Source organism: Coenobita brevimanus, chromosome 55 (assembly GCF_032717465.1).
Source record: "Coenobita brevimanus isolate Jiangsu-jjx chromosome 55, ASM3271746v2, whole genome shotgun sequence".
Lineage (NCBI taxonomy): Eukaryota > Metazoa > Arthropoda > Malacostraca > Decapoda > Coenobitidae > Coenobita > Coenobita brevimanus.
The window spans coordinates 63,571,080-63,583,702 of NC_137008.1; the positions used below are offsets into that span (position 1 = coordinate 63,571,080).

At 44.3% G+C, this 12,623-nt stretch overlaps 1 protein-coding gene across 1 annotated transcript in view; it reads left to right on the top strand.

Annotated features, from left to right (window-relative positions):
- The first annotated feature begins 312 nt into the window (after positions 1-312).
- The window catches only part of LOC145401349 (coxsackievirus and adenovirus receptor-like), a 60,102-nt gene continuing 47,791 nt past the window's right edge, over positions 313-12,623 (top strand). Inside the window, exon 1 of the mRNA XM_080273674.1 lies at positions 313-381. Coding sequence (XP_080129800.1) covers positions 313-381 — 69 coding nt within the window. The remainder of the gene's footprint in view (positions 382-12,623) is intronic.

The following is a 12,623-nucleotide window of genomic DNA, read 5'->3' on the forward strand; positions in this document are numbered from 1 at the left end:
GAGACGTATAAAAAAAATGTATTTCTATAGATCCAGATATATAAATTACATAATGGGCAAGTTCTCTGAATACTCAACTAGCCTCAAGAGAAAGAGTGAGAGAGAAGCTACTGTAGAGTGAGACAGAGAAAAGTGAATATTTGCTCAGACACAGAAGCAGACAACACACAAACAGACAGAAAAATAGACGCACAAGGGAAAGACAATCCAAAACGTGCGTTTCTGAAGACTTAGTTGTAGCAGCAAAGCCATCGCCGTAGCTCCCCCACCCCCTGCACCTCCTTCACGCGGCTTTGTATCCGGGGCGGGCCAATGGCCTGGAAGCAGGAGCAACAACACAACAACTCACCCATCCGCCAATACTGCACCGCCATCGCCACCGTCAGAGCCCTCGGGATAAAGGGAAACTCTAAAGGAAACCTCGGAGGATTCACTGACCTACCTTTCCTTCCCTACCCACGACCCCAACCAGAGTCCCTACAGAAGTCTACGGTTAAATTTCATAACATTTCACCATCTCGCCGCTTGTTATGATCAGGCAGCTTATTAAATAAAATCACGAGGAGGTAACAAGAATAAACGAAAAAAGGAAGCAGTTATTGAAAAGCTTCATAAGCTAAAAAGAAAATAATTATATACCGAAAACTTCCTCTATACGCTTAAGGTGTGTGTGTGTGTGTGTGTGTGTGTGTGTGTGTGTGTGTGTGTGTGTGTGTGTGTGTGTGCTTAGATATTTAAAGAGGTGAAGTGGGTTAAGAGGAGTAAGTGGGTGGGCTGAGATGGTTGTGAGTGGAGAAGCAAGGTGGGAGTTGTAGGCTGGCGAGTATGGGCATGGTGATAGACATGCTCAAATTTTTCTCCAAGCTTATTCTTACTAACTCCTGTCGACTTTATACAGAACAGGCGAGCATCCTAGCAGTGAATGAGCTAATGAAGTCTCTATCTGACCCCTTCATTTCGTAAAGCCTCTCTCAAGTAGAAGAAAATGGCTTAGAAATGGCAAGAACAAAGTCTACACACGACTCCCTCTCCTGAAAGGGTTGATGAAAGGCTTCCAGGAAAATAAGAGAGTACGAAATAATTACAGCCGTGCCATTAGAACGAAGAGTCCGATGGGGTACACGGGACTCCAATTACTGACGGTCTTTTATTCAAGTCCTACAATCCGTGGATATTTTATTATTACCTCCGCCACCGAAGATAGAGGAGGACATGTATTCACCTGTGTTAGTCTGTTTGTTTGTTTGTCCACACCATATCTCCAAAAGTTTTCAATGAATTTCATTGAAATTTTGTGGAAGGGTGGACTATGGGCCAAGAATGAACTGATGAAAATTGGGGGCGGATACGGATCCGGGGTATCCAGCACAATATCTCCAAAAGTTTTCAATGAATTTCAAAGAAAATTTTGTGAAAGGGTGGACCATGAGCCAAGAAAGATTTGATTAAATTTTGGGGCAGATCCGGACCCGGATCCGAATTCTATGTATCCCGCACATATCTCAATAAAATTTTGTAGGAAAGTAGGCCATGGATCAAGGAACAATTGATTAAATATGGGGACGGATCCAGATCGAATGTATTCCACACAATACCTCCACGAATCCGGATCAAGATCCTTTTTAATGGCAATGTCTCTCTCTCTCTCTCTCTCTCTCTCTCTCTCTCTCTCTCTCTCTCTCTCTCAAACTGAACACCGCCTAAATCACTACAGAACACTCCTGTCTGGCCTCCGGTACAGAATCTAACTCATATATAAAACTGTTCGACGCAATTCAGGGCAAAGCGGAGTGGATTATGTCTATGTTCAATACCGTAAACATGAACACAGAACACAAGAGGGTTCTCTGTTTTTTGAGCGCACATCCAAAGGGTTCATTCAGTAACTGAGGGAATGGAAAGGTCATTCTGTCGCTAGGGGCTGCAGAGAGATAGATAGATAGAGAAAGAGAGAGAGAGAGAGGAAATCAGAAACTAAGCACAGTACAAAGAAAACGGGGAATAAGTGAAGGTAAAGGCAGTCTCTCTCATATCAGAGGTATAGGGGAGACTCTGTTATTCTAGGGGACGACCTCCTCCCGCTTGAAATTCACCTTACATCCCGCGTCCTCGTCTTGGATCTCATTTTCCTTGGGCAGTTTTCATCCTTAATTATCTCCTGCACTGAGGTTGTAAAGGGATTTTGTTTTCACGTCTTCCTGTCCGTTCGTCTGTCTGTCTGTCTGCTGAGTTTGATGATTATGACGATGATGGTTATGTTGATGGGGATGGGGATGGTAATGGTGACCGTGACGATGATCAATATTGTAATGATGATAGTGATGAGATGATGATGATGATGATTATGACTGCAGTAATGGTGAAGATGATGATGACAATGATGATGACAGTGCAGATAGTCATTCATGTGGAGTTAAAAGTAGGCTAATGAGCTTTAACAGTAACACACACACACACACACACACACACACACACACACACACACACACACACACACACAGAGAGAGAGAGAGAGAGAGAGAGAGAGAGAGAGAGAGAGAGAGAGAGAGAGAGAGAGAGAGAGAGAAACAAAGAAAAAAAACACACCCATTTTCGCATTCCCACTCACCTTTCCTCCAGGCTCCCCGTGCCCACCCACCCCCACCCTCACCCCCACCCTCTACTTCCCTTCTCCCCACATCAAGCCTCCCTTCCCCTCCTCTCCCCACCCCTCCCCTCTCCTCACTCCCAACTCCTTACCCTCTCTTTCCTCTCCCTCTCCTTTCAAGTTTTCTTCCCTCTCTCTCCTACTTCTTCCCCACCAGTGCACCTCCCCTCACCTCCTTTCCTCACATTCTCCCCACCTTCCTCTCCCCCACCAATTCTTCACCTTCTTTCACTCCCCACCCCCTACGTTCTCCCTCTCTTCCTCCCTCAAGTCCACCCCATCCTTTCTCCCTCCCCTCCCCCACTCTCCCCTCTCACCACCATCAGAATTACAAGCCATAATCACCACACGCTCTTGCCGTGGAAGCAGAAGCAGCAGGGGCGTGGAGCGTGGCAGATTACTTTGTGTGTGTGTGTGTGTGTGTGTGTGTGTGTGTGTGTGTGTGTTAGGGAGAGAGAGAGAGAGAGAGAGAGACTGGCGAGCGAACATTCAGGAACGAAGGTAGGGGAGGCCAAAAGCGCTTTACCTTCAGTCATGTGTTTTATAATTGACTCCTCAATTGGCTCTTTCCCTTTCCCTTCAGCGGTTCAGGCTTTCACTCTTTCCCGGTGATGACTGTTTTTCTTTTTCTTTTTTATATACTTTTTAAAAGAAGAAAATTCTGCTTGGATTCTGTCTCTCGTCTGCTTTGGTGACACGCTTACTAGAGGCTTAGAGTTGGAGGGAGTAGGAGGGCTGTGTGTTCTATGTGGGTTGGTCATCGCTTGGCAAAGATCCCTAACCCCTTACAGCTCAACTTATGGTCAAGTGGAGTCAGATTGGAGAGCTAACTTGACTATGCCCTGTTCACTCTACCTTGACCTAAAACTACCATCCCTTCCTCCTGAATATTGAGTTTTAACAATGCATTTTACACAGAAACATGCTAGTCACGAAGAAGCGCTAAAGAAAAGATGCAGAGCCACAGTATTGTTTTTTTCCGTCACTCTGCGGGCAAAAAGCTGCTAAAGGACGAAAATCTTGGCCAAGTTAAAGTGAATGAATTATAGCAACCAAGAAGACTCATGCATACCTCATAACTAAAAAATCAGGGAATTTAATGGAACCAGGACTCAGTGTTCAAGTTATTAGTGGCCCAGTCCCATCAGGTAAGAAAAAATCAACTAAAATTAAGTCACCGTTCGAGACTAAGAGGAAGCCACATCATCATCATCATCATCATTTCACCGGCATAATAGCCAATTTCACTAATCCTTTTGCACCTCCTGTACCTCAGTTCACAAAAGTAGGGATAAGTTGCAGTCTCTGTCATATAATTCCCTCGCTTCCCCTTCCTCTCTCTCTCTCTCTCTCTCTCTCTCTCTCTCTCGTTATCTTGCCTCTTTCCCACACTTTCTCGTTATCTACCCCCTAAACCCTCCTCTCTCTCTCTCTCTCTCTCTCTCACTTCCAATTCTCTTTCGTCCTCTCTTCCTCTCCATTTCACTTGTTCTCTCTCCCTCCTCCCTTCTAATCCTCTTCCCCTCCACTTCTCCTCTATACTCTTTCTCCTGTTCCATTTCCCTCTCTCTCTCTCTCTCTCTCTCTCTCTCTCTCTCTCTCTCTCTGGCTTCACACACACACACACACACACACACACACACACACTCTCCATCTGCCTGCGTACTGCCTACCCATCGCTAACTGTGTCACCTGGCTAGATCTACATACACATTGCCTCAGCGCCAGCACACACACACACACACACACACACACACACACACACACACACACACACACACACAGGGCCGTTTTCTCGTCAGCTGTGAAGGCTCTGTATCATTGTCCTCTTGCAATTTGCTTTCCACATGTCACATTAATTTCCTCTTGGCTGTAATTTACATTCACTCTCGCCTTGAATGTCGGAAATAAGTAGCCTAGCCTCGGTCCCCTACGCTCTCGATGGGGCAAAAAAACACTGGATGATGGATGGATGAATTTCACAGTATTTAGCCATATTATAGACGAAAATTTTTACCTCTTATAACTATGTAGAGCTACGCTGGGAACGAAGAGGTACTAGATAGTGTTCTCAGCCAATGAAAATACAAGACATACACAAAGACACATCACCCCACCACCAGATAATGACAGACACAGCTCCCAACCACTAAACAGACACCAACACAGCATCCCACCACCAGACAAAACACAAACACAGACGCAGACACAAACACAGCACCCCACCACCAGATAAAGGCAAACACAGCACCCCACCACCAGACAAAGGCAAACACAGCACCCCACCACCAGACAAAGGCAAACACAGCACCCCACCACCAAGCACAGACAAAGACAAACAAAGCACAGCCTCCCACCACCAGACAAAGACACACACACAGCACCCCACCATCACTGTCCGCCTTTCCCCACCTCGCCTTCGTCAGCGTGCAGGGGGCCAAGTGTTTCATTAGGGCTCCGTGTCCATTCCACGAATACTCCCCGTCCTCCTTGCTCACCGCCCCGGAAATTAACCTACTTGAACCCTTTAGCCCCAGATGTTTCTCCTCAGCCGAATGAAAATTGTTTGGAAAAAAATGAATAACAAACATTTACCGTAGGACTAAAGGATTTAAATATACGGATGGTAGAGCTGGGGATGCAATTTTCCCAAAATTTTCCCTCCTCTGTTTCTCACTTTCCTCTGTTGCCTAATATTCATCAAGCTGAGAAATGCTTCGTTGGATTCTCTGACAATAAACAATTCCAGCTAATATGATCCGCCAGGGAGGAAACTGACGGACTTAACCTTGACGTGACGTTGACGCAGAGGAAGAGTACGCGAACTATTGTCCCTCACTTAAGTAACTTGGAAAAATCATTAGCCAACATTCCGAGAGAGGTTTCGGATAATTAATTTTTTCTTTTGATTTCTTTTTCTTTGCCAACTGAATCAGGAGGTATAAAACAGTTCGCATGAAAAGTGGTACTGAATTTCGTTTGCTCTTCATATTATTTCCTGATACAAGTTAACAGTCAGGTAAACAGAATCGTCTGGCGTTAGCTGGAATGCAATATCAGAGTTGTCCAGACAGTGATAAGGTATATGATGCACTAACAGTATTGACACTTCTTCAATGACTGACTGACTCTCTCTCTCTCTCTCTCTCTCTCTCTCTCTCTCTCTCTCTCATTGCAAGAAAATACGAAGACAAACACGATCACGGATGGCCTAACAACATCTCAGAAATGACACTACAAACCAAAAGACAATCCCGTTCGTCATGAAAACCCGTCCAGTCAAAACAAAAACATATACATCGCCCTGTATGTCGGTGTGGGCGTAATTGGACACAGAATTCAATGTATATGGATGTGTGTATGGTAATTTAATTGTCAAGCGATGCGTATTTGGTGATTTGGACTGCGGTACGTGGACAGGTGAAGCGTTCATAAAAATGGCGCATTCCATCGAGGAGGAATGTCCTCTTAACTGGCTTAATTTAACGTAATGACGTGTTTTCATGGTTTCAAAACTACTGCTGAGACCATGATGTATTTCCTCGGTTTCATTCTCTTTTTTCTTTCCTCCCATCCTTTCTTCCTTCCTGCCTTTCAAACACTTTCCAATTTGGTGCCATTCGTTCATTTCTTCACCAGTTCACTTTAGACTTGGTCAAATTACTTCTTGGGCAAATCTCATACTCCTTTTTTTTTTTTTTTTTTAAAGGGAAGGGGGATTCACGCTTCTTACAGTGTATTCTGGGCTCAAAAGTCAAACCACACAAAGATATATACAGTATTTAGTAGTAGTCCCAGTAGTAGTTCCATCCACTGGCTCATTTGGGCGTGAAGCCAGTGGACTGCTGGAAAATGGCAAGGCAGTTCATCACCATCCTTTTGCGAGGAGGGGAGCAGGAGAGGGGGGTTGAAGGACGATTGTGCATCCGAGTGGGTCCTCTCCTCCGATCCATCGACGCCACTGTTGGTATGCATCCGTTCCCAGTGCCTCACATGTTTATGGAAATGCGGCAAACACGTACAGTAGACGTTACTGACTTCTGAGAGGATGGATGGAGACAGTCGTGTCTTTGAGTGCTACAGATTATTTTTCTTTTTATTTTTCTTTTGTGGAGATCATCTTACATTACCTTGGCTATGCTGGCAAACTTCAATTCAAGCTTTTCCTGCTGCTACTAAACGATGGTATTCAATTTAGTAAAACATCAAAACAGTGAAAAGGCTGGTGAATATAGACACATTCCCTCCGTTTCGAAAGTTCTACCCCAAAGTGAAAAACTGCATGAACAAGGGCGATATAATGTTCAGTGATATTTTTAGCCATTAAACCTTACACTCCATATGCCTCACAGACCTTTTGTAATAGGCCCTCACCCCTTTCATATGATACTGTAATTTATATTCCAAAATTGCTAAATAAAGATGAATTCTGCTTTCCTGCTTGTTAGAATATACGTAACTAATCGCAGAACTTTATCTTTAAATTGGCGTGGTATCTTTTCGGGACTAGATCCAGTGTGTGTGTGTGTGTGTGTGTGTGTGTGTGTGTGTGTGTGTGTGTGTGTGTGTGTGTGTGTGTGTGTGTGTGTGTGTGTGTGTGTGTGTGTAAGTCTGTGAATATTCATAATCATCAATAATAATATTCAGTTGCCTCGTTTTTCTGCTTTTATAACAGTTGTGAATAGTTGTGTTGAATAATATGTTTCAGAATTCGAGCGACAAATATTCAGTTTTCAGAGCAGGAAAAAATTTTGCTGATCTCAATGGTGGAAACTACGCTAAGCACACACACACACACACACACACACACACACACACACACACACACACACACACACACACACACACAGCCCACAAACACACACACAATCAGGCAAACACATGCACGTCATAATACAGTCCTCTCACAAACACATCAATGCCATTTGGCCAGCGCACAGAGCATTCAGCTTCACCTAATTAGCGGCACAGGTGTGAACATCTACCTGAGCTAATTACTAATCCCTTCAATGCCGTGACTTTTTCGTGGAGGCGGGAGCAACTATAGACGCGGCCCGGCCAGTCAGTCACACCCTAATGATTTTCACATGCTAGGTGCTTCACTCTAGCAAAACTCTGTGATGCTTCAATTTAGCAAGGCTTCATGTGGTGCTGCATCTGTCTAGTACTTCGTAACACCCCTTCCTTAGCGATTTATTCTGCACAGAACGCTTCAATATCCTCTCATATGTTACTGCTGTAAAACGAGCCGATATTAAAGCCATGAAAGAACATGCCGAAAGTTATGGCGTAATATACTAACTAAATCGCTAAGGAAGAGGTGTTACGGAATATCCAAAACCACTTCCAATACGACACTGAAATTCACACAGAGAGGGATCAGACTACAGTTGTGGCCTTGATGTGCCCCCCCCCATCTCTCTCTCTCTCTCTCTCTCTCTCTCTCTCTCTCTCTCTCTCTCTCTCTCTCTCGTCCCAGAGGCGCCTGGAAGTTTTTCTGTTCAGTAAAATGCCACCAGGGCGTTGAATGGTTTCCTGCCCTTAATTATTCTGTACTGTAGCCTACCCTCGGGTACCTACGCTCCAAAGGGGAGAAATAAAGCTCTATCTTACCGTTATAGCAAAATTCACAATAAAATGTAATCATCATCTTCACCATCATCATCATCATCATCATCACCATCACCATAATCATCACCATCATCAACATTATCTAAATCCCTTCAATTCAGTGACTTCATTCATACTAAAGTCCCTCCAGACGATTTTATTCAGCTCTAGAAAGATTTTAAAAGCTTGAGAAATTAAAGATTTCACCAACGCCTTCACAACCAGAGATCTGTCATAAGGTGAATTAAATCGCCAGGTAGTAGGTAGATTAAAATGAAATATATATGTATTTTAATGGAATGTAAGAGATTAACCTTCCTTCCCATTTACACGGGATGGGAGGTGGCCGGAAAGGGGAAGAGGAGAGTCAAAAAGTGAGAAATTTATCAACAATATGCCCAGTAAAAATGAGCAACATATCCGTCTGCTCAACTTTTAACATCCAAGAGGACTGGATTAAAATGTCACACTGTCTCACACACACACACACACACACACACACACACACACACACACACACACACACACACACACACACACACCTTAGATTCTATATCCTACCTCATCCCATCTCAAGGTTGAAAAAATGGTCAGGATGAAGAAAATAATATACAGACTGAGGTAAATTTTCCTATCCGAAATAAACGCTGGGTGGTAACCATGTAACTAAATTGACGCCTGGTGGATTAGTGGATCAAGGCGTCCCAACCAGACGTGGCTCAGGAGGACTGACATCCAAGGGTAGCTGAAGTTTACAACTCATTATAATGTTTCATAGGAAGAATGACAGGTATTCTCGGCTAAATTGTCTGGACTGTATAGCCTAGTCCCGGGGCCCTACGTTCCTGATGGGGTGAAAAAGGACTGGAAAATAGATAGATAGATAGATAGATAGACAGACAGACATATAGATAGACAGATAGATGGACAGACACACAGACAGATAGATGGACAGACAGACGGGTAGATAGACTCAGATAGATACACAGATACATGAGCAGACAGACAGATGAACAGGCAAACAGAGAGTCATATATAGACACAATAACCAGCTGGCAACGGCGCAGGTATAAGAAAAAGTCTTGCCCGTTCGAGGAAAAGAGCATTACGTGGCCTCCTGCGCAATAACACACAAAATAAACAACATACAATACACGTCCCCCACATAACTTATTTCACAACCTCTCTCCTCTACCCCCACCGTCCCTGTCGCCAAGGAAGGGTACAGTGTGGAAAAGTACTGTACTGCTGTATTCTGTCATTGTACTCACATTTCCCTCCGTATTCTGGACGCTGTCAATGTACTCCGCTTTCTCTCACTGCAATCTGTTTTCTCTGTGTTCTGAGAGAATGAGTACTGAAGTTAACCAAACACTTATGATTCTTTTTTATCAAGCTAAATTTAAATGATGTTATCCAAGCTAAGATGTTATTCAAGCTAAAAAGAACCTGTACCAGTGAAAGCCATACCTAACCACTTCAGTTCGATACGTTCCTGCCACGTGGATGAAAGAGTCATAAACAGCAAGAGTAAAACGAAACTCTCACCACGGTACTGAGAGAGTTAATTGATATAACTCACTAATTGAGTGCAAGGAATTCCACTTAAGAGATTCATTTAGAGCCATCATCGCTCATGTCCCCCTCTCGCTCAATACCCCAGGCCATCCTTGTTGTGCTGTGCAGCCGTGTGGAGGGAGAAGGCTCAAGAGGCCAATAACGCCGCGCCACACTGCACCTTCAACAAAATGAGCTCCGGCGCCGGCTAAAGGTTGGCTTAACTCTCCCAGGCAGAGGAAGTCAGTGTCATTATATACAAGTGTAGTGTTTGTTGGTGGTGTGGAAGATGTCAGCTCTTGAACTTCGTGGGGGAAATCACATTTGTTTGCATTTTTCCCGTAAGACATACAGCTGCTGGCTTCAGTGTGGCTCCAAAATATTTTTCACACGCTTATCTAAACAAGTGTGGAGGCTGCCTAAATGATAATGATCGCAGAAGACCACACAGCTCAGACCACAACTAAACCACATACCACAACACACCAGTTTCCGATACGTGATTTGGAAGGCTTGGATGACGAGTGAGCAGAGGTGAGGGTCTGTTTGAGATGGGCTGTTTGGCGGTCTATCGGTCTAAGATACAATACAATCGCGGTCAGCAGTTCGTTTACACTTACTCTAAACTGTATCAAAATATAGTGATGATGATGATGATGATGGATGCTGAGATGAAGTTGATGGTTATGATGAAGATGACGACAGACGACAGTGATGATGATGATGATGAATGTTACGATGATTTTGATGACGATGATGATGACAACGACGATGCTGATAATGACAACCCTGGCAACGATGATAATGACGACGACGATGATAACGATGATATTCAGTAATGTCTCTCCCCGTAATGTCCTCCCGTCCATAAATAAACCATACACAGTGAAATAAACCATAATAATAGAGTAAAAATGAGGCTCAACAGGTGGGCACATCAATCTGCCTCAGATCAAAGCCCAATTACTTAGTTCCGTCCAGGTAAAAAAAAAAAAAACGAATAAACAGGGTACCGACTGACACGACAATTTACTTTTCTAGTTATTAGCCTCTTCATTACGAGGATGTGATGCTGGAGAGGGACGCCTTCATGTGGTGGCACTGAGATAACCAGGCGCCTCACGCCCCTCAACTCCTTCCCTATCCCCCAAAAGGAAATGGTGGAGTGTGGAAGAGTGGGAGGGCAATTTAAGTCTGCAGTCCACTGAGTTCACGGTTTAGATGAGCTTGGAGTCACAATAAGAGCAATTAGTACAAGGCTGTATTTTCTCATATTAACTGTGCTATCTCCAGACGATTTCATTCAGCTTAAAGAGAATTGTCTCTTAGTGAAAGTGTTAATGAAGGCTGCATTTAACCCCACCAGTTCGAAAAAATAAAGTAAATATTAAAAAAAAAAATGTCAGGTGGCAGCAAGAATAAAATGTATAAGACGGCACCAGCATCGTGAAAGAAGCTAAAAAATAATAATAATAATAATAATGATGTTGACTAAATTACAATACCGAGTCTCACTATAACCTAATTTCTCACTTATGTCATCCTACCTTAAGCGCTATAATCAGGGACCTTCATTGTAAATTCATCATCATCATCATCATCACCATCATCTTGCCCCTTTTTTCTCCACACCCAAAAAACTCCAGCACCTTCCCTGCCAGACTAAGACGGAGGCATTGCAGCGGGCGTCTTCCAAGTAAGATGTGGGTGGACCGTGCAGGAGGTGGGATGTCTTAATGTTGAAGACTTGCCCGTTAATGTCAACTGCACTCCGACACGCCGCTGAGTTAAGGTGCGGGGTGGCGTGGAGGGTGGGGAGGTGGTGAGGGAGTGGAGTGGGGGGTGAGGGTGGGAAAGAGAGGAGAGGAGGGGGAGAGGGTGGGAAAGAAAGGAGAGGAGGAGGACAGGGTGGGAGGAATAGCGGAGGGGTGGGAAGTGAGAGCTGGAGGAGGGAGGGACAGGATAAGTGGGGAAGTGGAGAAAAAAGGGGAGGGGATGGAAAGGGTAAGGAAGTGGAAATTGAGGGTTGGGGAGATGCGCGAGAGAATGGAGGGGAGAGGTGTGAAAAGGTAGACTGGAGGAAGGAGATTAGGAGGGTGGAGTGGAGAGGAAAGGGTGGGAGAATGAAAAAGAGAGAGAGTAAACGAATGGAAATGAAAGAGCGAGGAAATGGGCAGAAGAGGGTGGGAAGTGAAGAGGAAATAAGTGGAAGATGCGGGAAAGGAATGGGGTTGGGATGTGACCGGTAAACAAGTGTAGCCCATTTCATTACTGATTGGTCGTATTTCTAGTTTTATGACTTCCTGTTCCATATTGTGGTTCCCCCCTCCCCACCCTATGTACTGATGGGCAATAAACAATAATAATAATAATAAGATGATGATGATGATGATGATGAAGACGATGATAATGATTTTTTGGGGGGATTTACGCAGGTCGTGCTCATGTTCATTAGAGCCATCGCTTCCACTTTCAGCCTCTTCAACCTGAGTAGACTAAATAACGCCACACGATTTTATTCTGCCTGAGGGATACTCGGGATGAAGGGGTTAGTAACAACCTCCACTAAGCCCCGCAGACAAAGAGCGTACATCATCATCATCATCATCATCATCCCGCCTCCTTTTCTCACCTGCTTACTCCAGTCCATTATATTCACCTCAGGAGAGACTCATCGCGCTTAAAAGGCTTAAATCGTTTTCAACTGCTTTTCGTGAATGTTCCTGAAATGCCTGTGTGTGTGTGTGTGTGTGTGTGTGTGTGTGTGTGTGTGTGTGTGTGTGTGTGTGTGTGTGTGTGTTTGGGGGGG